Source organism: Plodia interpunctella, chromosome 8, assembly GCF_027563975.2.
Source record: "Plodia interpunctella isolate USDA-ARS_2022_Savannah chromosome 8, ilPloInte3.2, whole genome shotgun sequence".
Classification (NCBI taxonomy): Eukaryota; Metazoa; Arthropoda; class Insecta; order Lepidoptera; family Pyralidae; genus Plodia; species Plodia interpunctella.
Genome location: NC_071301.1, coordinates 1,404,189 through 1,431,630, shown reverse-complemented (window position 1 = coordinate 1,431,630; position 27,442 = coordinate 1,404,189). Strand labels below are relative to the sequence as shown.

General features: G+C 36.5%; 2 protein-coding genes across 2 annotated transcripts; both read right to left on the bottom strand.

Annotated features, from left to right (window-relative positions):
- Positions 1–428: 428 nt before the first annotated feature.
- Positions 429–8,543, bottom strand: Slu7. The gene is made up of 12 exons (XM_053748919.2): positions 8,227–8,543; positions 7,739–7,893; positions 7,221–7,313; positions 6,319–6,508; positions 5,261–5,343; positions 4,708–4,853; positions 3,539–3,722; positions 2,721–2,866; positions 2,267–2,372; positions 1,568–1,697; positions 1,131–1,312; positions 429–659 (listed from the first exon to the last, which is right to left on the bottom strand). Exons 1-12 carry the CDS (start codon positions 8,393–8,395, stop codon positions 486–488), a joined length of 1,758 nt encoding a protein of 585 aa, XP_053604894.1. The 5' UTR covers positions 8,396–8,543; the 3' UTR covers positions 429–485.
- Positions 8,544–9,301: 758 nt separating this feature from the next.
- Positions 9,302–27,245, bottom strand: LOC128672139 (kinesin-like protein KIF20B). The gene is made up of 14 exons (XM_053749081.2): positions 26,788–27,245; positions 26,099–26,353; positions 25,209–25,337; positions 24,041–24,157; positions 23,552–23,702; positions 18,276–18,468; positions 17,352–17,500; positions 16,351–16,480; positions 15,584–15,728; positions 14,574–14,669; positions 14,275–14,310; positions 13,345–13,429; positions 10,844–13,025; positions 9,302–9,904 (listed from the first exon to the last, which is right to left on the bottom strand). Exons 1-14 carry the CDS (start codon positions 27,139–27,141, stop codon positions 9,766–9,768), a joined length of 4,161 nt encoding a protein of 1,386 aa, XP_053605056.1. The 5' UTR covers positions 27,142–27,245; the 3' UTR covers positions 9,302–9,765.
- Positions 27,246–27,442: the final 197 nt, after the last annotated feature.

The following is a 27,442-nucleotide window of genomic DNA, read 5'->3' as shown; positions in this document are numbered from 1 at the left end:
TACGGTAGAAAAAAAAACATTGTTTCCCATATAAATATTCACTATTACCTTCTCTAGTTAACTCTCGAGTCAGCCAAGAAAGAAGTCGCGCAGCCGTTTTTTCTACGCCCGCTGTTGAATTATAGGTATAAAGAGACAACCTCGTTGTTTTTGTCAGTGATTGTAGCACTTGTCTATTAGACTGTAATATACTTCTTTCCGCAGAAACGCTAAATTCATACTTCGACGTTATTTCCTTAAAGTTACCTGGCAACAGTAAAACACCTTTTGCACGTGCACATTTTATCGAGTTGGGTTGGGTTAATTAAGGCAAAGATTTTGGGGTTAAGGTTTAGGTCTACTCAACAAACCCAACTTACCCAACACTTTTATGATATAGCAGCAGTGTTGCCATTTCAATAAACCAGCAGGGAAATAAAACACTCAAAATATCATTACATTTTATTTTAAATTATGACATACGCTAATTACACTATACATATTATCTAGAGGAACTGACTCATGGGGTCCTCTTCCCTTCGCCGCTTCATCATGTAAGCCTCCATTTCCTGGTCAGTGGGGGCTTTGACCTCGATCATGCTGTTGTAAGGTCTCTTGCGCTCGTCGATTGAAAGTAAGTGCTCCGCGCGCTTCTGGCTGCGTTCTTCCATTTCTAGAGCCTATGGGAGATAATACACATAAAGTTAACTATTGCCTAAGGGTTATTCTTCTATTTAAGATTTTCTAATAGTATATTATATTTACTATAATTCCTGTTGAGCACTAACACAAAAGGACAGTCTAATTTCGTTATCACGAACTAACATAGTTTTTAGTAATATTTATTGTGGACAAACACTTGGTTAGTTGCCATAAAAATATTTTCTTTATAGGTACTCTTCTCTTGGTGTGTCATATGTGGAATTGTGGAATGTCACACGCGAACAAAGTGACATGAATTAACTTTTAGTATCTTTTCTGCGATGGCTTGATAAAAAAATGCCAACCAGAAAATTCTAGATTCAATCGATAGCCATTTCCTTCATTAGTATAATAGGATCAAAAAAGTTGAATCGTACCCATTATATGTTATATAGTTTTGGCAAATTTTATATTCACCTTTCTAAGTAATAAACTTGTAAATAGCATACCTTCTTCAATTTATCTTCTTCCTTTTTCTCCTTCCTAAGTTCCTTCTTCTTCTTTTTCTTTGTTTTCTTCTTATTCTTCTTTTTTTTACTGGTCTTCTCTGTCTTAGACCGGATTTCCGGTTCAGAATCCGACGAACTGCTTGAACTGGACTCGGACGAAGATGAAGATTCATCTGATTTTTCTGGAAAAAATATTAAATAAGAATTATACTCTATCGTATTTCTGTACGTTTTTGTTTATTGGCTGTGACGCTTCGAAGTCCAGGATCCACGTAAAACTTTAAATTTTAAAGTGTAAAGTATATTATGTATTTCTTTTTCGTGCAATAGAGTTCTTACAAACAAATTACTATTAATACGGGAATACTCACTTGCGATTGATATCGACCTTTCATACTCAGCTTAAGGTTTAACCAAGTTATTACAAACTAACATACCTTTCGATTTCTCGATCTTATCGGACGATTCCTTTCCTTTGCTGATCGTGGCTTTTGAAGAAGATGCTTTATCTTCTTCTGTTACTTCGAGCACTATAGATTTGCCTGCTTCTCCGACGCAATATGACAACTGAAAACAAATAAATAAATAAATAAATAAATAAATATATTGGGACAAATCACACAGATTGAGCTAGTCCCAAAGTAAGTTCGAGACTTGTGTTATGGGATACTAACTCAACGATACTATATTTTATAATAAATACATATATAAATAAACATCCAAGACCCGGGCCAATCAGAAAAAGATCATTTTCCATCATGACCCGACCGGGGATCGAACCCGGGACCTCTCGGTTCAGTGGCAAGAACCTTACCACTGGGCCACCGAGGTTGTCAAATATATATATATATATATATATATATATATATTTTAACACTCATTAATGGCCCGCTCTTTTTATCGAGTGTGTTATGAGTGGTGTTTGACTCTGGTGTCAGATTTTATTCAAGTCATCGCCATTTGACATGACTTTTATGAACACCGCTGTATATTATACACATAACCTAGTGAACTTAACATATTGTTGTAATGCTGTTTCGTTATAACAGGAAAAAAACTACATTAAGCTTTATTATCGCGATCTATATAAGTCTTGCGCCTTAATTCTATTTAATATAAGTTACAAAATAGTTTACCTTTATAAATGAATGGCAGCATTTAAAGCCCCACTGCCCGTCGCGCCAATACGAGCCCCACACACTAGTGTGATTGTTTATGAGCACGTCCTCTTCGTATTTACTCCTGAAACAAAACATAGTTTCAAGTAATTTTTTGACTTCAAAGAGTCATGTATATTAAAATATAAATATAAAGCATTGTAGGTACTTTATTATGTTATATTGTCTTTTATTATGCAACAATTTAAATTTTATTAACATTCTCGAATCGCCTGCAAAGGAAGGGTATTGTTTTTTAGATTAAGTACTAACTCAATATCATTTTCATAGTCCGCATCTGTATTGAAAGAACGAGACAAAACATATAGTTTCGCTATTTAAAAAAATAATGTTTTGGAAACAATAAAGTTCACGGTTAATGTTGTAAATGTTCAAGGCTTCAAAGATAAATAAACAATTTGTTTTTACTTACTTGGCAAGTTGTTTCTCTCCACCTTCAACCCTGGTGCCATCCCTGTTGTACCTCACAAATACTTCACTTTGAGCCAGCAGCAATTCCTTTGGTGGCGCTTTTAGATGTTCCTCGCCACCGTATTTCTCTAGCACTGATTGTTTCACCTGTTAAAACAAAAACAATATTAATCTGTTATGTACCGACGATAGCACATCAATCTACTCAAATTATCATATAAAGGTAAAATAGGGTTTACGTTTTTATTTTAAATTTGAAGTGAGACATATACAAATTTTTAATTTACATTTGCGGTTAACAATGTAGTATGTGACACGTCATGGAAAATAGAACGGGACACATCGTGGGAATCGAAACGGGAACTTAGCGAGAAAAGGGTAGGGACGCGAAGCAAGGAATTGGGACTGAATGCGTACGCGAGAGACGATTGACAAAACTAATTAAATGATTGTTATTGTTATTAAAAATAATTTTAAATTATTTTGATAATAGTATCAATAATTTAATATTATCATTAATTTTGGAAGGAAAATTTACTTCAGTTTCACACATTGAGTTTGTTTGAAATATCTTTATTGTGTAATAAACACAAGAACAGAAAAAGAAACACTATCACCGGAATTTATCTCATGAGATATCTCTTTCAGTCAGTTAATTTATGAATTTACAAAAGTATGAACGTTTTCTCTTTTGGCGTCATCTGCTCGATCAATTTTTTTTTCAAATTTTAGTTAGAAATACGGAGAAGGATATAGAGTAAAATATTTCATAGAAAACTGCGGACAGTATATGGTGAAATTCGTAAAAATAAATGTCACCTGCGTCTTGAAATGCTGCTTCTTGTCCTGATACTGCTTCTGCAGCAGCTGCAGCTTGGTGGGCTCGGCCAGCAGGTGCACGTCCAGCCCGCGCGCGCGCGCGTCCCACGCGAACAGCTGCGCCGCTGCGTGCGACCGCGTGTCGCCCGTGAACCGCACGAAGTTCTCGCCCAGGTACTCCGATCTGGTTGTTATTGGACGTGCTGTTTGTTATCTTTGCTTTGGAATTTTAAAAAATATGGAAAAAAGTCCTGTCATATATTTATTCAACGAAACTTTTTTTTAATTTTGCATAAATGTAACACCTCCTTATAATGTACCTACATTTTATGCAAATAAACATGCTGATTGATATCTTTGCTAGGATTTAAAAAAAAAGGGCAAATATTTTTTATTCCTTGCAAAGATTTGTAAAAAATTTGTAAAAAAAGAGAAATTTGGTAGTTTTTTGGGTTGAGAGCAGGAAACATTAAAATCGAATAGTTTTGTTTGTTACCGGCTTCAGGACCTATTACAATAAAATTATATTTAAAATTATATTGTTTTTGTTATATAATGTGTATACATTATTACTATATTACTTCTGTTACAACATTTCAATTTTAAAGAACAAAAATCCATACCGATATCATAAATACGAAAAATAAATTTTTGAAAAAATAAAAGTAGCCTATGTTTTAACGAGGCTGTAACTATCTACGTAAATAGCGTGATATTTCAAGTTTTCCATTTTGAAAACTGAATGACGCAAACAGAAAAATCAAAAGAAAAAAAACATATTAATGACGGTTAACGAAACACAAATACATGTGTAAATAGCTGTATAAATTTAAATTCGGAATTCGTAACCAAAGGCGAGAAATTTGTGATTACAGTGTGGCCAGTACAACAAAACGCCAATTTCATATGTAAGGACCTATATATACCAAATGGAGGTTAACCGCCCAATGACGATACTTTCCCTCTACAACGTCTGTTCCGCTTTGGCAGAGAAATTAAGGTGGGCGGAGACGCGCGCAAAAGCTAGTATTTAAATAAATCTATCTGGTGACTGGGACTGCGGATCATACAGTTCCAGTTGATGAAATCTTCGGACAACAGAATCTAATACGGTAACAGGTCACACTTTGGCACAAACACAAAAAGACAATTAAATCTTGTTAACTCACTCCTGTGCCTCGGGATTAGGGTTGTCCCTCATGGACCTGGTCTTGGGGTCGTAGTACGCGGAGTTGGGATCCAAGTTCCTGAGGTACTTGGCCGTGTCTTCGCGTATACGCAGGTTACGCACTGTGATTCTTTGCTTAGAGTCCACCTTGTAAAAAAAAAACGTTTAGTTTTAATTATTTATTTATTTATTTATTGATTATGAAACAGGCATCTTTTGCAACCGATGCGACAATATCAGAGCAGCGAAAGTTCTATAGTCATTCTCCTTAATACAGTCACTTCACTGCGACAGATGACAGTACCACAATAATATATATATTTCTGTTCGCTCCCACATCGAATGTATCGGTTCATCCTGCCGTTACAGGGATCGAGCTATATTTTACACTCTATAATTTGATAACAATGAATATTGTGAACACTGAATGAACATTGTGTCCAAGGTTCACTTTTATCCACTTGTCAAATCACAGAAACTACTTCATCGGGTAATCTATACCAGTTACATGTGACCTGATAGGTCAGGAATTAAATGAATATACATAAAAATACCTTTGTCCCCGGCATGTCAACTTCATCCACATACTTGTCTTCGTCTTCTTCGGCTATATCCCCTTCTTCCATGGCTGATGGGTCTGTGGAGTATGGATATGATTCAATAAATCTCAAATCAAGTGGTAGTAATTTAGTTGGAAACTGTTGGCCGCGGCTTCGCCCGCGTAAATTTTCCACGAAAGGTTCCCATGTCCTTTCCAACTACATATTGTATGCAAAATTTCAAGAATATTGGTTGAGTAGATAGACCATTAAGAGGTAACAAAGTTGCTTTCGAATTTATAACATAGGACATACATATGTTGTATATGCTCAGTAAATATGGAGATACTAACAAATATCATCCTTAAACAATAAAAACATCTAATATTACAAACATCGAAAATATGTAAGTTTATTTGTTACATCTTCATGCTTAATCTACTCATCCAATCGTTTTCAAATTTCACATATACTTATGTAATTACAGATATAGAAAAGGTAGGAAGTGGGTAGGAAAAATAAAAAAAGTATGCAAAAGTTTTGATGTATCTGACAATAGAATATCTGAGGCGCAAATGTTTGGTAAGGTACGTTATAGTGTCGTGAAACAAGTGTTATGAAATGAATGTTAGTTCACACTCCTTTTTCGAGCAAACAGACAGTCTTACTACAAAAAAAGATCTTAAATAATGTCTTAAGTTAAATGCTTAAATACATTATCCTGAAATTAGGTGGGTAAATTATATATTCCCGTTGTCATCTTATTTACTAGATGTTGCCCGAGACTTATTTCCCATGGGAATTTTTAGATAAAACATGGCCTATAGCAATCTTGGATAATGTACCTTTCTAATGGTGAAATAATTTTTGAAATCGGTTCGGTACTTTCGGAGATTACGCGCCTCAAACATACAAACAAACAAACGCTTATCTCTTTATAATAATAGTATAGATTGAATAAAAGTTATAAATTCAATTAATTATCTTTTCATTCTGTATATGTACAGCAGTATGTTAAACAAACATGTTTAAAATATTTTTGTAGTAAAATGGAGAATATTATTCACACTAACCTTGTTCCAGTTTCTGTGCTCTCAACTCCCTCTTGGCATCTTCCACCTTCTGATACTCCTCAATGATGGCCTTATGTTCCGCAGGGTCGTACCCGTTCCACCTGTCCCGCTTGCCATCATAACTCAGATTCAAGTTCGGCTGTTGGAACTCGTCTGCTGCTATGCCAGCGTTTGTGAATTTTGCACCTATCTATAAATAATATATTGAATTTTTACATACTTTTATTTTTATATGTATTAAAGGCAAAAGCGTCTTAATTTCTTCAGGATATGGTAGGGGACTATCAGGAGATCTTATATTTGTATTTATTACCCGCACCCCAGTCCCCATAAAGAGAGTAATAAAAATATTAATCAATAAAAAAAAAAATGTCTTGGTAAAATGTGATACACACACTAAAGCCAAACTATATAGTTAGTATGAGCTATTTGTTTACTGGTATGAAAAACCAGCAATGTATCTGCCGAATATCGGTCAATTGTTTGCTTAATAAAAAAAATGTGTAAAGTTGGCAAATTATAAAGAGGAGGCAAAGTAGCATTCCTCAATGATGTAGCAACTTCTACAAGCATGAGATGACGACTGCACGGCGCTATGAACAAGATTTTCACGCCTGCGCCACACGGCCGTCACTGCATTTGTACGAGCGTTGAGACAGATCGAACATATTTATGCAGTGGACCCCTGGCGGCAATCGGCGTATAAAATAAATAGCAATTTGTGATTGGTTATCATCATCTCTTATACGATGAAAATGTTGTTAATTTTGGTAATAAAAAGCCGTGTTAATCTGTCAAAATATAGTCTGATTTTCTACTACAGTTCAAGTTTCATTTGTGCAGTATACTGTCCAACAGTGGGGGCGCCCAATGTGTATGGTTAAGCTAATTTGATTATTTACCTTTCTAGGTCTCTCTAAGCAGTCTTTCTTTTTATGTGTCATTGCGCCGCAGTTCTCACATGCACCTTTGCGAAACTTTGTAGCAACTTTAGTCTGAAAATAAAATTTATTAAATTTAATTTGTTTTTATTAAATTATGTGAAAATTGTTAAAAAAAGACTTGAAGACTTATGGAACAAATGTTTGGCTATGTCGTCAAGGATGATATGCATGCCTATGGTCTGAAGACTTTGGCTGCCAATGACCATAACAAGTGGAGACGAAAAAGTAGAAAAGTGGATCCTGGGCTCCAACATTCATTTTAGAGAAGAACCGCAAGCAAAGGGACTGCTATAATATCGTACTGCGGTAATATCAGCCTTACCTGGTTGGGGACACCAGTACAAGCACCAAACAGGTAAATAATGTTCACCCAAACTGGGACCATTTCACCCACTTCCCCGAGGCAAAGTTTTTGAGGAGCTGATGAGGTAAAGCATGATGAGGATGAGAACAAGAATACATAAACATGAACTTACACCATCAACTCCTTTATGGTAATATGTGTCAAGTTTGGTGAATTTCGCTTCCCGATCTTCTTGTGGCCGTTGATGCTTCAACGTGGGCCCACTTGTGCCGTAATACCATGGTGCCGATGATATGTATTGCGGGATGTGTGGGTTTATATCCTTGCCTGTAATTTTTTTTATATGTTTGTTAGATAGAGTTTCTGGATGTGATGTGGTGTAGACGTCAAGCCACTTTATAAAAATATTATATTTATCACTAATTGTAAGTTTACACAATTATTTTTGATGGGATCAAAGGAGAAACATACTTTACTAAATATACTTTTTCTCAAAGTATCGCTGGTTGATTGGAAGAGATGCCTTGATATTTAACTTTTTTATGTGTATCTATAGATATTACAAACAAACACGGAGCTCAACAAACAAAAACAAAGTGTTACACTAGTCAGTTGTTTTTATATAGTTAGATATAGTATGCTTAGTTATAAATTAAGTACCCGTTTCATCAACTGCAGCCGGTGCAGTACCAGCCTTTCTTGCTTCTTCAAGCTCTTTAGCCTTCCTCCAGTCTTCTCTGGACTTCTTCTTTGGTTCATCTTCATCGTCACCAACATCATCTTTATTGCGCAATATTTGGGAAACCGACGCTCTTACATTAGTTGTCATTTTAGAATACTTACTATATTATTAATTTGTTAATATATTACAAATACACGCAAAACTTATTTTAGAATTTTTACGATAAATAAATAGTAAATAGTGTAAAACGCCATTTGCTTGCAAATACACGCCACCCACAGAACAGTATGTATTGACGCTGACGTATTGATTTTGACAGTGACAATCGCGATTCTTGATTCATTAATTTTGTGTTTGAGATAATCGAAGAAGTACTTACTACTAGACGGCGGATATTACTGAAAAAGCGTGCCACGTTGGTGCACGAATTTTGATAAACGTAGAATGTATTGCCAGGTATCTTAGCTATTGATGTAATGTAAACTTTAAGGGATAAATCAGTCAAAAGACTGCTCACCAAAGAATTTATATTGACGCTCGCTCACATCAAGTTGTATGGAATAAATTGTATAGGAACACCATGGAATTATTAGGTACTCCGTAGTACTTACTAAATCCACGAGGAACACTGTGGCGTGAACATTTCGCGATGTAACTCTGATTTTGACAATAATGTAGGCGCGTATCGTGAAGTTGTCAAGTGTTTTGTGTGCTAGGTAGGGAAGGCCAACTATAGTCTCTCTAATAAATTGATATTGCTATGAAAACGAAACCTATGCGACCGAATACATTCATAAAGAAATTTGGGCATACATTCATGAAGTGGTACTTACTTTTGCCTTCGCTTATATTTTACAAACATCAATCTTTGGGTAAACAAAAAAGAATTAATAGAATATCTGATAAGAACTGTTTTGCACACCTTATGAACTAAATAAATAAATTAACTGTAGGAGTAACATAGACTATAAACTATAAATTTTAAATTATTGTGGATAAAGTAGCGGCCGGCTATTGGTCAAAGCTAGCAAGCACGTCAGGAAATAAAATACATTTGCAAAATTAATATTTTATTGACAATAATCAAATAAAATCATCATCATAATTAATATATAATTTCTTTCTGTATTTGCACAGGGTTGCATTATAACCACGTCATAACACTACACTACATAATAATATAAATAGACCACTGTAATTATCTCAATTTTGTCAAACACGTAGTCGACCGCACGTCAAGCTACCTTGCACGACTGCAGTGGTGATAGAGGCGACTGCAATGATTTTGGATATGTTGATGTGCTGTCAACATACATTTTATTGATATAAGTACGCGAATTTTAAATTTATAGGACGTACAGTGTAATGTAGGCTCCACAATACCGCCAAACACTCATACAGTGTTTTTATTTACCGCAATTAAAAATCAGCAATGAATGCCGAATCGGCCAAAGCTTTAACCGTTCGCGGATATTATGGAGCCGGCATAAGAAAAAAATCCAGAGTTCAGCTATAGTTTACAGCTTGCGTCGTGCGCGCGCGCGGTGGTAGGAGGGGCGGGGGACACACAGCCGCTCGCAGCTGTCGGCGGCGCCAGCGCTCTCGTCCAGCGGCTCCGCGCGCGGCGTGAACAGCTTGCGGCGGCTGCGGGCCGCGCTGGAACAAGTATGTTATTGGACTGGAGAGTTCCCGGGTTCGATCCCCGGTCGGGTCATGATGGAAAATGATCTTTTTCAGATTGACTCGGGTCTTGGATGTTTATCTATATATGTATTTGTTATGAAATATAGTATCGTTGAGTTAGTATCCCATAACACAAGTCTCGAACTTACTTTGGGGCTTGCTCAATCTATGTGATGTCCTAATATATTTATTTATTTCTCTACGATTATTTATAAGTAAAATAGGCAAATATAGTTGCCCACCATGTTTGCTGTGGCCTTGCAGGGCGTCATTTGTACTCTCAACAAATGTATGTAAACCTCACACCTATTAACTTGTACTTGGTTCAAAGGCTATCAATTGCTATCCAACGAGGAAACGCAGCTAGCGTTATGGGTACTTTTGAACCGGTTACAATTCGGGGTGGCATTTTTGATTGACTTTGCAATTATTTATGTTAATAAATGAATTTAAGTTGAAAAAAAAATTACTTGTGACTTGCAATAAAATCTCAATCTGAAACACCAAGACGAGAAACGACGGGCGAGTATAACTAAATGAGATTGAAAATGTCTACACAAACGCACACTCAAATATTTGAGATAAATATTAAAGACTTTAGGCGACTTGAATAAAATCTAATACGTGTTAAATGACACAGTCAATAACAAAGAACTAAAATTAAGAATAGTAATTTATATGAGCAGTAATTATTAGTATATACTACAGTAGATGTTGCCCGGGGCTTCGCTCCCGTGGGAATTTCGAGATAAAATACAGCCTATAGCAATCTTGGATAATGTACCTTTCTAATGGAGGAGTTTTTAAAATCGGTTCGCTAGTTTTGAAGATTTCCCGTCTTAAACATACAAACCCACAAATGCTTACCTTTTCATAATAATATTATAGATTACCTTATTATTACTATATTACCTTTTAGAAGGACAGCTTTGTATGCCTAGAGGCGGTTCATTTTCTTCTCCAGCAACTTTCTCAGGGGACGGTATATCCTTCACCACCTTACTTGCAGCCGGTACGTCTAGCGTGACGTCACTAAACTCCTTTTGCAAATTCACAATATCCTTCAACTTATCTCCATCCATATCCTCGTCTTGATTCCTACGTTTCCGCAATCTTAAACTCCTCTTAGACTTAATTTTATTTTCGCATTTCGCTTCGCCTTCATTAACTACTTCTTCCGTTTCGTCTTTTAGCTTTTTATCGATTTTAAACGAGGATTTCTTGCGCAAATTGTACTTTACTTCCTCGAATTCCGATCTGGAATTAGAGTTATCCGATGTGTCCAATACTTTTTTGTGTTCTTTTGCATCTTTCAGTTCCCTTTTGAAACTAACAGATTTTTCTGTAATCTTCTCGTTTTCAGTATTTCTATCGTCTATCTCTTTAGCAATGATTTCGAATTCAGTCTCTCTAGGTGCAGTTATATCTTTGCAGAGATTTTCGAAATCCTCTGTTGTGTTGTTTCCGAATGTAACATATTGTAGAGCAGTTACGTCATTTAAATTTTCCACTTTAACACTTGATGCAACGATTTTATCATAATTTATTGGTTCTTCAGGGATTGATTTTCTTTCAAATATTTCTTTCTTAATGCAATCTTGATGTTTGGAAGCTGATTTCTGCTCGGTTACCATTCTTTCAATAGATTTACGTGCCTTATCAATAACACTAAGTTCTTTTGTTTTTACGACGTGAGGAGAATCATACCCATCAAATATGTCAACAGAATCATGTTTCTTTGTAAGAATTTTATTTTTGTGGACAGAAGATATTACATCTGGTTGCCTAGTTAAACTTTCGCCTAGCAGTTTCTTTATTGTATTAGGTTCAAAACCTTCTGTTTCTTCAATATCATCTTTGACTATAGACGGGGATCTAATATCGTCTTGTTCCAATTTCACATCTTTAACAGCTTCCAAATGTTTATTAGTGTTGATATTGACATCAATATTGTCAAAATATGTACGTTTCTCTTTGATAATGTTTGTTTTTATTAAATCTTCGCCAATAAAAGAGTTGTCTCCTAAACTTACTGCTGGCGTATCGACAAGACTAACTTTCTTTTTAAATCCATGAGCTATATTATTAACATTCTTTTCTATATCCGTTTTTTTATTATCTTTAATATTTTTATCAACAACCGTCTTCATTATTTGCTGATCTTCTAAGACAGGATCATTATTTGTAATTGGACTGTCACTAAAATAAGTTTTCTTTTGTGCCAACATTTTAATGTTTGCAAATGATGTATTTTCTTCACACCTAGTTTCTTCACAATAGTTAGCAGCCATTTCTAGATTTTCAAACTGTGTTAGAGAACTATCTCCACTATGAGTAGACTTCACAGACCGCATTATTTTAGTCACAACAGAATCTTTATGAACTTTCTTTGCACTCGTAGTCAGGGCACTATCTTTGCCATTTATATCGATTCCATCTTTTGTTGAATCAACGACATTACTTTTAATATGTGCATCTTTTGTAATACTTCTATCGTGTTTATGTACTTCACTTGTTGTATTCTCATTAGTTAGTTCTATTTCATTAGATTTCAATGAATCATCTTGTGGAGTTGTATTACTTATAAAATAAGTACCCCTGACATTGTCTATTGTATTCAAATCTTTCGTACTTATATCCATGCTATTATCTTCACTTTTGCGTACAAAATAAGTTCCCCTAACTTCATTATTATTAGATTTATTTAAGATATCATTTGATTCACATGATACATTCTTGCCAATGTGTGAATCGTTACCGAGTGTTTCGTTGCCAATTTTAATAGATTCTCCATTGATAGACAGTTCAGTATCATCTGAACTATCGTTTCTGATGGTGTTATTAGATTTGTCTTGAATATCATCATCATCATCGTCATCATTGTCTACTTTTTCACTATTAATTGTAGTGTTATGTGAAGTGTTATTAGAATTTATACTTTGTAAGATAAGTTTAGATCGATTAATATCGTCTTTTTTAAAAGTCGGTTCGAGACTTTCGTTGCAGGGGTCATTGATCTCCTCATCGCCATCCTGTTCACTGTCGGACACATTCATGGCATCTTCTTGCTTTTCTAAAGTTTCGTCTTCTTTTTCTGTAATACATAGTAGTTTTTAAAGATCTAAGCATACATAGGGACAGACAGACAACGTGAATCGACTTTGTTTTATACTATGTAACATAACATGATATGATCTAATTACTCTTGGAATAACGCTCAAATCATATAATTGTCTAATAATATAATTTCATTTATAATGTACAACAATTATAAGGTCGAAATTATAAATACGATGTCTGGCAAGAATGATTCATTTTCTTATAATATTTTTTTATTACAACGACATGTAAACAACAATATGAACGTTAAACATTTGGTACATAAAGGTCTAATTCCATTGGAGCTAGATTACCGTCTCTCTCGTCGATGCAGGCCCTGAGGTGTTGCACCTCTTCTTCAGCCCGCGCGCGCGCTAATTTCTCAGCGATTAGTTGTTCCTGTTAGCATAAAATGTATTGTAAATTTCAGCTCAATGGGACGCTGGGATGTGGGTCATAAACTTGCTAGATTTGACCCGCACTAACGTACAACAGCAGTGGTGGTGTAATGGTTAAGACCCTCGCCTGTGGATCGAAAGGTCCCAGGTTCGAATTCTACTCGTGCCATGTGAGTTTGTATAACAATCTGACTCATGTATAGTAGTTTTCATCGACCACCACTTGCTTACGGTGAAGGAAAACATCGTGAGGAAACCTGCACACTTGATTATTAACTTGTGTGTGGAGAAGGCAATGGCAAACCACTCCATTAATAATGCCAAGAAAGTTGTTACGTGTGTTTCCGTCCATGTAATGACCACGACCCTTAGTCATGAGGAATACGACTATGAAGAACGTACAACATTTCATTCATTCATTCATCGTTCAAGAACATCTGTCTTGTCGTTGGTGTTCATTCCATCTCTCTCTATCCTCAGCCATTATTTTGACCTCAAATTCAAATCATTCAGAAATTAGACCTTCACAGGTACTTTTTGCCGTCAATTTTTTTTCCTCCCTGTACGACATCAATCTCGGTCCCTTTATTTGGTCCATTTAAGCCTTCCTTGGCTTTCCTTTTCACTTCTATTTTGCATTCTATTAGTGTTTTAATCAGATTATCATGTCGCACAAGATGGCCAAACGTTTTTCCACGCCTCAGCTCTATAACTTTCAATAAACTAACAGGGCAAGTTAAATAAAAGCGTGGTTTTAGCAAGTCGCAATAGGGCGGGCATAAAATAAAAGTTGTATAAGAACATTATAATGAGGAAATAAATTTATATAAACGTTTGCATATATACCTCAAGAATAGCTATCTCGGTCATCAGTTGTGCCACCTGAAATGCAAATTAAAGAAATGATAAGACTTGTATCACAGACTGTTGCTCGCAGCTCCATTCGAGGTTATTCTATGTTTGACCTCGGGTCACAAATTATTATTGCAAATTCATCAAAATCAGCAAATCGGTGTTAGCAGTAAAAGCGTCACAGACAGACCGACAGACAAGCAGACTTTGGCCTTTATAATGTTAGTATAGAAAGTGTTAAAATGGAAGTATGGATACAAAATGTTAATACGAAAGTATGTCCTAAAATATACCTTATTTTGAAGAGCACGAGACGGTGTCCCTGTATTGGCAGGCGGCGCGGCGTCTTTCTTCAGTCTACATTCATATTCCTCTACCATGTCATCCATCTAAACAAATATATTACAAATCATATTCAAATATAAAGATAAATGATTATTCACCATTTTGTACATACGAAAAGGTCACGAGTTGGAATCCTACTCGTGCCACGTGAGTTTGTATACCAATCTGATTATATAGTAGTTATCATCGAGCGTCATTGCAGTGAAGGACTTTTTCAACAATTTACATTGACTGACATTTAAATCTCAATGTGTTTAAATTAAAAGCGCAAAAATAGGCGTATCAAACCTTCACAAAGGTCATTGGAAACTGAATCTTCGCTCTTTGAAATAAACTTGAATTTGCACTAACTGTTTAAAAACACGTAAAGTGACATCAAAAGGACATATGGGGCTAAGTTCTGACCCCAATTAACACCAATTTGTAACGCGTTATGTGAAATTGTTTTAAAACCAATGTTCAGAATGTTTATTTTTTTTCTGAAAACTAAAGTTATATACATAAAGCTATATTACATCTTTGTATACTTATATTTTTGTAACTATATACTATAGTGTTATATATATTTTAATGTTCCTTCCATTTATACAGCACTAGCGGCTCGCCCCGGCTTGCTCCTGAAGGTTTCGCCTATCTCTGTGCCAAATTTCATCGAAATCGACCTTGTAGTTTCGAGTATCAATAATCGTATAATTAATCGTAGTCGTCAATAAGTCGTATAGTAATCGTATAAGTATTCGACTTGAGTAGTTTTTAAGGTTATCCATTACAAACAAAAATACAAATGTTTTCTCTTTATAAGTATGGAAAACTTATCTTATACTGAGTAACTTAAACTATCGCTGGTTGAATGGAAGAGATCCCTTCATGGGATAAGTCCGTCATTGTACATTTATCTTCTTATGTTTACTTTTAACATGTGTTCTTTGTACAATAAAGATATTACGAGCAAACTCACCTCGGACTTGAGCGCTTGTATCTGAGCCTCGTAATACTGTCTCGTGATGTCCTTGGCTTCTTCCACGAGCTCCCGCATGGTGTCGGCGGCCGCTTGCTGCCGCTCCTCCATCGCAGCCAGCAGCTCTTTGTTGCGGGACTGGGCTCTGGGATATTGTTAGAGTTATACAGAAATTCGACCATTACAAGGGTGAAATTCACGAGCGTTCTGATCTCCGCCGCGGGTTCTCATTAATGTTTATTAAATTGTACCATACATAATATTTTATAAATAAATCTACATTCCGATCCGTTGGTAGATTCAGTCATGTTGAGCAATAATAAAGCCAATATGTATACAGGGTGACTTTTCATAAATTAGCAAAATTTTGCCTACATGCTCAGTCCACGATTCTGAACAATTTATTAATTTTAGTATGGGAGTAACTTCGAAATACTTTAAATACCTAAGTTGTGGAAAATGTATGGATCGGCTGATTTTTTTGTTGTTCAGTACCATCGACTGAGCATGTAGATAAAAATAATGCCAATGTATAAGAAATCACCCTGTACGCAGTGGTTTTATAGTGGTTATCGTTAATATGACATAGAACCATTTAACACTTGGTATTAAACAAAAAATCAATTTTACAAAAACGAAAATTACAGTCTCCAACGTTGAATGACGTGTAAACTTTTTTTTCCAATAAATATGATTATGAATAAAAATTAACAACTTTTTTTCAGATAAATATAAATTTAATTGTGAATAGAGAATAGTTAACTTACTGTATCAACTCGAAGTGTAACCTTTCATTATCAGCCCTGAGTTTCATGACCTCAGCGCTGCTGGCGTATGTCGTGTCTTGAGTGGTTTCTGCGCTCTCCAGAATCGACTCTGCGATCGTGTTGTTAACCTCTGTAAGGTAATTAGGTATAGATACATTATTTAGATATAGGTATAGAGTTTATTACTTCTTCTTCATAGTCGTATTCCTCATGGCTGAGGGTCGTGGTCATTATGTGGAATGAAACACACACAACAACTTTCTTGGCATTATTATGGAGTGGTTTGCCTTCTCCATTTCACACACAAGTTAATAATAATCAACCAGTGTGCAGGTTTCCTCACGATGTTTTCCTTCACCGGAAGCAAGTGGTGGTCGATGAAAACTACTATAAATGAGTCAGATTGGTAGACAAACTCATGTGGCACGAGTAGGATTCGAACCTGGGACCTTTCGATCCACAGGCGGGCGTCTTAACCATTACACCAGTACGGCTTCAGAGTTTATTTGGTTATCGCAATAAAGAGATAAAAATGTACAGTTTACTGTAGCTAATCAACTTTTAGCTATGGGTTTATTGGTGGAATTGAGATTAAATAGAAGGTGGGTTGGGTTGGTTCTTCTGTTTTGGCCAGCCAAATAGCATTCATCAATTCCCGGAAAACGTGGCCGTACCAGCCCAGGCAGCACTCCTAGAGTAGGCTAGACTATGAAAATTATTTTTGTTATTACTAGTTGTTCGTCGCGAAATTAGACCTCGCGAACACAATAAATTTTTCATGAGATTTAACAAAATTGTGAATATTTCAAAAAAGACAACCGATTTCGATGCCCAACGACTTTTAAAATTCTATTGAATGATCCTTCATACCTTTTAGATTTCATCAAATCAGACCAACGGTTCCAAAGTTATCGCGTTACACACAAACAAACAAACAAACATATAAAAAAATGTATTTTTGTCCCAAGTTTTTTGGGGACGGCCGTATGAGCAATACTGACGGATGTCGCGGGCCACGGCCGCCAGCTGCAGCACGTGGCGGGTCTCGTGCTGGTACTCGGGCGCGGGGTTCAGCGTCACCACCATACCCACGGCCTCCGCGCGCGCGCCCGACAGACCGGCGCCTAATAAACGGGTCAGCTTGGATTCTCTGAGGAAATAACATTCATTTTACTTATTTCAAAACTCAATTTGAAAGCAATCTTGGATCTCGAGCGTGCGGGTGGGTGGTTCTCAGAGCGTTTCGGCCGCCGCGGCCGCGCTGTCATTACGATCCGTCAATATTCTTAAGGAAGGAAATTTCCAAAGGAACTGTTACTGTGGCAAAATAGTATTATTAGCAATAGTAGACAACGCGCGTGTTGTCTTCTACCAGTGTATACGCTATACCCAGTGTTACAGATAGGTTAAAATAGAACCACTCCATATTCTCAAATGGTTATGTCAGTGTAGGCAGCTGATAGGTAACAATAGTATTCCTAAATAAAAAGTGTTGACGTCAGGCAAGCGGCCGTTTGTAAAATCACAGGTACCATACCATACGCTGACCTCGGGCTATGCTGCGTCACAGCTCCGAATGCAATTGGTAACATGCGGAGATGAGAGTGTCAGAATAATATCAAATTTCCCAAAAGAGGTCCCGGATTCGATCCCCGGTTGGGTAATTGTGGAAAATTATCATTTTTCGATTGGCCCGTGTCTTGGATTTTTATCTATATATGTATTTGTTATAAAATATAGTATCGTTGAGTTAGTATCCCATAACACAAGTCTCGAACTCACTTTGGGGCTTGTTCAATCTTTTGTATTTTATTTATTAAGGTTACAATCAATTTAAACACGTATATAACAAAAGTTATGAGCCAGACTGTGACTGTGACGTGTACACACAACATGACAAACATATGCAATAGCAATCGGCTCACCTATAGGGCACCACGGCGTCTCCCCTGTGCTTCTGCTTCCTGCGCAGCGCGTGCAGACAGCGCTCCAGCACATGCAGCGAGGAGTTGATGTGCCGCGACTCCTGCAGCCGCGCGCCCGCGTTGCGCGTGCGCCGCGCGCGCTCGCAGCCCGCGAGGTCGCACAGGCGCACGCACGAGGTGCGCACTCCATTGTCTAATATCATATACAACATGTAAAACTGCCGGTGAACCCTAATGTTAGGTTTAAATATCTTTATTGACTCATAAAGAATAAATTCACTTACAATGAGTCTTATAAACTAATACAAATCATATTAAATAATTAGCTTTAAAACAGTGTTCAAATCAGGCACAGTTGTCACTTTAATAATTTTAAACTTGGTCGTAAATATGTTTCTTCAATCTTTCTGTAAACAAAGTCAGAGATTTACACTCTTTTAGTTCGTTTGGTAGTTTGTTGTACATTTGCACCGCTTCATACAGTATGTCTCTCTTGCCATAATTGGTTCTAGGTGTAGTAGTTTTTATCTTATTAGTATTTCTTAAATTATGCTTAAAATTTCTTTTGCTGAAACTTATTTGTGAGTGGATTTTTTTGGTAAGAATTTTTTCAACGAGAATACACATTCTGTATTTATAAAGTTGTTTAAGGTTAAACAGATTAGTTATTTTATATATATATATATATATATTCGGTTCTAGTCAAATAATGAAAATTAAAGAGGGTTTTTATTATTTTATTTTGTGTCCTTTGTATTAAATTCATTCATATTGGTTTTATTAGCACTTCCCCAGATTTCAATAAGGTATTCCAGATGTGATTTCGCCAAAGAATTATATAACATACGTTTGACTTTGGATGGAATACAAGTTCTGATTTTTCGCAGTATACCACAAATTGAGCTAAGTTTATTTCTAAGGTGTTCAATATGAGATTTCCAAGTCAGTTTATCATCTAGGTGTAGCCCTAGATATTGTTCTTGGTTGGAGCGATGTAGTTCGATATTATTTATGCTAAGGGCAGGATAGTGTGGTATCTTTTTATTTTTAGCTGAGAAAATCATGTAACTAGTTTTTTTAATGTTGATTGTGAGTAGATTACATTGACACCAATAGTTAAATGCATCTAGGTCTGTTTGTGCTCTATCAACTAGCTCCAAAAAGTTACTTCCAAAATAGAATAAACAAGTATCGTCAGCATATAACGTGATATGGCCCGTAAGACCTATTGTTGTGACATTGTTGATATATATAAGGAACAAAAGAGGCTCTAATATAGATCCCTGAGGAATCCCACATGTGATATTTTTTGGTCCGGAACGATAGTCTCCTATCTTTACTATTTGCTGCCTGTTTGAGAGATATGATCGAAACATTTCTAGAGCTGTGCCTTTGACACCAAGGTTTTCTAATTTATCTAACAGTAACGAATGGCTTACGGTATCAAAGGCTTTTTTAAAATCGATAAAGATACCTAAACAGAACTTTTTTTGATCAATGTTTGTTTTAATTTGGGAAATCAGGTCTATTGCAGCCGTAAGTGTTGACGATTGATTCCTAAAACCATATTGCTTGTCAGTAAGAAAGTTTAATTGAGTAAGATGATTGTTGAGCCTGCGATACATGACTTTTTCAAAGATTTTTGATATGATAGGTAGTATTGAAATTGGCCTGTAATTACTCGGGTCAGTTCTTTTGCCAGATTTAAATATCGGTGTAACACGTGCTATTTTTAGAGAGTCAGGAAAAGTGCCAGTTGCCAAACATTTATTGATACAGTTTGCAAGATCCTGCGCGATAAGGTTTGAGATGCATTTGATATATTTAAGACAAATTTCATCAATACCTGCACTAGTGCTGCACTACTGCAATCCCTTAGGTCATTTATTATATCAATGATTTCATCAGCAGTACATGGCTCAAATAAAACTTCAACATTAGGTTTTGTATTTATATATGTTAGTGTATTAACATTTTTGTTATGAAACCTAACAGGAATGTCGTTCGCAAGCTGAGTACCAACAGATGAGAAATAATTATTAAAGATTTCACAGATTTGATTGCCATCTCGTATGGTATCGGAGTTTATAACAAGTGTTGGTGGGATACCGGTGTCTTTGACTTTGTTTACAGCAAGAGAATTTAGCAAATCCCAGGTCTTTTTTGAATCACTTAAACTATCGGAAATTTTCTTAGAGTAATATTCTTCTTTCGTTTTCTTAATTAAGGTAGCCACATTATTCCTCATTGTAAGATATTCTTCTTTCTTTTTTTTGTCAATGTTTTGTTGTTCCCATAGTAAGTTCCTTTCTTTTATTCCTTCGATGACATTTTTAGTGATCCAATCTTCTCTAGGTGCATTGAGTATCTTAACTTTAGGTATTTTATTTTTTATAATGATACTTTTGATGTGGTTTTCCAAATGACCGTATGAGTGATTTTCATTACAGTAGTCTGTATTTCGAACTGCTTCCTGTAGGCCTACATAATCGACTGCGCAATAGCTAACCCTTTCCTTGACAGTGTGATTTTTCTTAAAAACTTCTAGTACTATTTGTTTATGATCAGATAACGGTGCATCAACAATCGTAAATCTGTAGGGATTTTCATCTAGACTCGAGCAGACGTGATCAATTATGGATATTTTGTTATCTGCTTCTCTTGTACAGTGGTAGGCATCTATGCGATTAAGTATCTCGTAATCAGCTTCTTTTAACACTCTTTTATAATCGATAGCATCCTTTTTGTTGGCAAGAAGATCAATATTAAAATCACCGATGACAATCCCTCTTTTTCTACTTTCTAGTTGGGTCGAAAAGGTATCCAAAAATTCATTCGTTTTTCTTTTATTTGGTTTGTAGATGGCACCAATGTTCAGAGCAAACTTTTTAATATACACCCATTAGTAATTTATCCCATGTTCATATGATTCTGTAGTTACCTCATGTTTTAGGCTATTATGTATATATATATCGACACTCCCCCTCCGTCTTTTCCTGTTCTTATATTGTAAATATGCTTGTAGTTATGTAGGTAGAAAGATTGGGCCTCTGTTTCGGTCTTAATCCGTGTTTCTGTAAGTACTACAATGTGTACTGTTTTATTAATTGATTTCAATATAGCTTGTAGCTCTTCAAATCGGCCAGATTTCCTAATACTTTTAAGATTTGCATAAAAGAACTTGAAGGATGTTTCACTTATAAATAAATTGTCGTAAGTACACGTAACATAGTGAGTTATATTAGGGGAAGTGGCATTTGATACTAGATTAAAATTTGTTCTATTCAGTTTTTTGATTTAACAATTTTTGGGACACCCTTCACATATTTAATGGCTAAGTCGCATTCGCCAGCCTGTTCACGATTGACCAATTCGGTTTTGAGCTGTTTAATATACGTTTTTTGGCTGGGGGTTTGGTCGAAGTACAGTCGAACGTTATCAGACAGCTTTGATCTGTTTCGTAGGAGTGTGCGAACAGGGTCCGGAGTGCTAAAACATGCTTTAATGAGTCGCCCTTTCGTCTGCATCTCTGGTTTATATTTTCCTAAACGTATAACTTTTATCGGCGTCGGGCAGTCTTTATATATTGATTTTAATTTATCCATTGTCATTTCTAAATCGTGTTGATGTCTAGTAGCACGATCGGTGTCATTTATTTCCGGAATACCCTCTAATATTATATTTTTTAATCGTTCGATTCTGACTTGGAATTCGTGAATGAGATCTTGGTTACAAGCGACAGGCGATTTTTGGGACTGTAATTGAGATTGATCATGCTTATTGGCGTTGTTTTGGCCTTTGGAAGAATCATTATTCTTTAACTGTATTATTTCTCTTTCAATGTTTTCGATTTTGTGATGGGTTTCAACCCATCACAAACTTTCATTTTTAAGTGTGGCTACTTCTTTGCTTAAACTATGGTAGTTTTGCGACAAAGTGTTAGTAGTTGTTTTGAGACTCTTAATTTCTTCTTTAATTTCATTTAAGTCCTGTATTATTTGTATATTATTTTCTTTTTGTGATTGAGCAAATTCCTTAAAAAATGACATAATTTCTATCCTAAACGAATTTAATTCTTCTTTATATTCTGAATCCATATGGGACTGTTTTCTTTTCCGTTGAGTTATAAAAGTGTCTTCGCGTGAAGGTCCATCACTTTGTGCGAGTGAAGATAAATTTGGTTGCGAGCCTCCTCCGCTTCCGCTTATGCCTAGGCCCGGCGGCGAACGTTGAAAGTTTATTGTAAACAGGTATCAGTCAGCCGGCGTGTGATTGTTTGCGAGAGCTGCGCATGCGCGCTGGGTAAACAAATATATAGCTGTCTTGCTCACCCGTGAACGCGAAGTCACCCGATGTTGCCCGAAGAGATGGATTCCGCTCAAGTCTTAGTTGCGTAGCGTAATAAGTAAAGGCGTCGAAAAGTGCAATAACAGATTCTTTCTGGATTGTTTTAAGTTCACTTTGATTTGCGATAGTAATTTAATTTTATTGATAATGTTCTATGACAAAAGTGCGCGCGTCCACACTGCTCGAATGCTTAGTTCTGAATAATGTTAAAACATAAAAACGCGTAGCACGTTACCGACTTCCACATGCTGTCTCCTTTTCCCATATCGTGTACGCGTCGTGTAAGAAAAGGAGAGAACGTGTGGACGCAATGACGTGGTACGTGTGTTATGTTTAATGGTAGACCCCAGGATCAAAGTGGATAAAAGGTACTCCAACACCAAAATATAAAACACAAAAGTTAATAGCAGCTATAACGTATTTTTTTTATAGCCTAAATTTTGTACCCCACTACTGGGCAAATCAGGGTATAATCAAACTGTACCAATCTCAGCATCATCATCATATCAAGTGTGTTATTGCTAACACTGGTGTCAGATTTTATTCAAGTCGCCTAAAAGCATCTGACATGACTTTTACATCTACCGCCATCTAGTGGCAGGTAGTCGCATACACACTAGTGAACTAACCTGTCCACTAGTGTGCAGGTTTCCTCACGATGTTTCCTCCACCGGAAGCGAGTGGTGGTCTATGAAAACAACTATGTATATCTATATGAGTCAGATTGATATACAAACTCATATGGCACTAGTGGAATACGAACCTGAGACCGAGAGACCTTTCGATCCACATGCGAGCGCCACCACTGCTTTAAACTTCAACTAATCTCGACGAGATGCGAACAGCATACTCTTGCATCGAAATTCCTTAATATAGGACGTTCCACGAGAAAAAGTAACCCAATGTGGGTAGGGCAGTCGCTTACGCACCAGTCTCAGTGAGCATGGTGATGGTGAATATGCAGTGCGATCGTGATGAGTGCGCGTGCACGCCGGTGGCGGCCACCTGCAGGTTGTGTTTGCCCGCCACCAGCACGTCGTATGCTTCCTCGCCCGTGCGCACGAAGGCTTGCGTCGCACCCTGGACAATACACACTAATTGGCTTCCCTCCAGCTAGTCAAATCATATAGGCCCGGTAAGCCCTTCTAGTATGATAGGTTTCTACTGTATAAATGAGTTTCTTTATTCTTTCTTCTCAGCTGTGATCGTAGTTTGTAGCTTTGATAAATATTATTTAATTTATAATACGACGTGAAAGTGCCTGTGGAAGCCTAATTTCTGAATAAATGATTTGATTTGATATTTTTTTCTGATGTTTTATATGAAGAAGATTTAAGACAAAAATTGAATCCTTTTGTTTTAGACACATATTTTTTATGAACACTAAAAAAATTTTAAAAAATATTTTCTTAACTTACTTTAACATAGACATTGCCATTTGTGTCTTCTCTGATTTTGAGTTTCGATGATATCCTTCGATCCGAACTTGCCAGCAAGTCGTATATACCCTCATTGTAGATTTCCACAAAAGACACCTGTAATGATGACAAAAACTATATTCTACTAGCGTCCCGCCCCGGCTTCGCTCGAGTAAAATAATAATAAATTATACACCTACTACACCTTCCTCAAGAACCACACTATCTATTGGTAAAAACTTTAAACTGTTAAAACAAAGTTCTTTGCCGCGTCTGTCTGTCTGTAATATGTAAGGATATGTATAAAACTATTATACTTATAAAATACATGTATTTGTTTATATTGCCATGTATATAGTTTTCTCCCATTACTCCCTTTTTCACTTCTTACTAGCATACTAAAAGTCTACCAGCGATTAATCCTCTCAACCTATCGCCGGTTGACTGTAAGAGATTCCTACATAGGATAAGTCCACTGTTATACATGTATGTCTCTTGTTTAAACTTTAGTTATTACAAATAATCATATCAAAGAATGCTTGTGGGTCTAGTTTTATTATTAATTCCCGCGGAATGTAGATTTGGAGGCTGGTAGGCTGCTAAAGTGAAGTAAATAAAGCAGTGATTCGACTTGAATCTACTTAGTATATTTGTATTGTAACACTCACAATATAGAATATTAACATTCACAACATGCACTCCCGACAGAGGTTGGCGGAGAAGTAAATAATAAATAAATATATTAGGACAAATCACACAGATTGAGCTAGCCCCAAAGTAAGTTCGAGACTTGTGTTATGGGATACTAACTCAACGAAACTATATTTTATAACAAATACATATATAGATAAACATCCAAGTCCCGGGTCAATCAGAAAAAGATCATTTTTCATCATGACCCGACCGGGTATCGAATCCGGGACCTCTCGGTTCAGAGGCGAGCACTTTACCATTGCGTCACCGAGGTCTTCAAAAGAGAGAAGAGAGGGCTGACGTGGCAACTTTATTTAGCACAGAAAAGTCTTAATTTATTGTGCGTCTTGGTAAATGAATAATTTTATGTTGTTCTAAACACTGGTTTTCGATATGTTGAGGTCTTTGTGGAAGTCATTGCGAAAGACCTATGTCCAGCAGTCGCCTTATCCTATCTTGTGGTGATGAAACATACCCAGACATAGTATTGTATCCTGTTGGTGAGGTCCAAGGTGCTGACTGCGAAGTCGCTGCAGAGCCCTGCGCTCATGCGGCGGTACTTGTCGCGTAGGGGCGCTGATATCTGACGCAGCCTTTTCACCCACTAAAATTAGAAGTTTAAGGGTCACTTGCTGATAAAATATTATATTGTGAGAGGTGACTAAATCATGGATAAATCTGCTGATATATTTGGTCAGTTAGTGTTATTCAACACTTGTGAAACACTTTTTATATGTGGTTTAATATCGTTTTGGATCAGACCACTGCCTTGCACCATTGGTCACGCCAGGCAAATTTATAGCTAATACAAAGTGATTCATTAACTGTATGAATAAAGAGAGGTGGCAAATACTAGAGTATTATGCTCTAGAGTATTATGATATATTACTACTAGAGTATTATGATTAGAGAACTATGCTCTTGTCGGTAGACCGACAAGAGCATAGTTCAGAGAGTTAGATAGATAGATAAAATCTTTATTTGTAGCCACAACACAAAATACACAACACATACAGGTTTTTCATGTTATAACACACACAATACAAATAGGAGTGTGTTGTAGCAATATAAAAAGGACACAACTCAGCCTACTATTACCCAATTACCCCTATTACCGAGGGGCAATATACCGATTTTCAGTTGTGACCTTAAGGTACCTAGATGTGAGAGCCAGATACAAAGACGATGATAATGGGAAGGAAATAAATATAAAGTTAAATAAATAAATATAAAGTTAAAATTTGAACAGCGGATAGAAAAAATATATAAGAACTATGTTAAACTAACTCAGCGACAGCCACCCTTATTGGCTTCATGTTGGATAGAGAGTTCTAAAATTCACTTTACTTATGCATTGCTACAAACCTGTAACTCGTAATCCTGTTCAGCGTAGTTAAGCTTGTCAGCACCGCCATCTGATGGCTTGTACACCGGGATCTGGGCAGCATCTACCACACGGAACACATACTCCAATGACCTAGGCACCAGCCCGGGAGATGCTACCGTTCCCATCAGTGTGTATGTTTTACCAGAACCAGACGCTCCGTAAGTTAACAGTGTGAAGTTGTGGCCTTCTGGCAACTTCTTCAGGTTGTCTTTGACTACATGCTCGAATATTTCCTGGAAATTAAACCTTATAAATTTGGTGTAATAAAAAGAAGACACAAAGCCGAAACTAATAAGATCAGAGAGAGGTAGATAGATAAGAGTAAGCAATCAATTAATATAATTGACTTTATGAAGTGAATTGACTATAGAACTTTCAACACTACCTGACAGATGCATCAGCTGCAGAAGCTGTCTGTCTATTATTCAATAAATGTAATACCTTGTTGAGGTTACAGGTTGGAGAAACATAATCTATGATGCTTTTGTTTATATAAAGAAAATTGTTGGATACTGGCAACTGTTGGCAAAGGATGGCCCAAGACAGGGAAGGCTGGCGATGGAAGAAGGTCTGTACCCAGCACTGGGTCACGGAGGGCTGATGATGGATCTATGCTGCTAATGATCAAAGTTATAAATGTATTCCAATAAGAATGTTGTTTACTCACCTTTTGAGTAGTTTCCGAGTCAAATATGTGAGAGAAAGTGTACACTTTAGACACATTGTGTTGTGTGCGACGCCCATGGCCAGCGGTAGCTGTGTCCACAGAAGTTATCAGACATTTTTCAGACCGTACTTCATACAAATTGCTCTGTCCATGATAGGGCTTCAGTCTCAAATATACTTGCACTAATTCTGGCTCCTCACATTCTGAATCCTCCTCGAAAAGCTCCAACAAATTCGTACCTTTCTGAGGACGAGGCCTCATAAATGGATTCGACACTAGTGGCGGTCTAGGCTCTATAAACGAAGGGATATCTCGCTTCGACCTATCATTGTCTGAAAAACGCTGTTCAAGCATTTTATCCGTAACTATTTAGCACCATTTACCAAAAAATAAAATACGAGAACAAAACAAACGTCCAGCGACGGTTCAACTTTTAAACTTTTGACGTTTGGTTTTATTAAGTTGGTAGGTAGTTTATATTTTGTATATTTTCGTGTGGTTGGTATTGGTTTTAAAGACTGCTATTCACTATTTAAAATGTTTTGGTCTCGCGTCGCTTCTGTGTGGTTCCGCCCTAGAATAGGACCACTTCATAACCTCTCAAGAAGTCGTACAAGGCTATTAGGGATTATTCGATATACAGAAATATATCGAT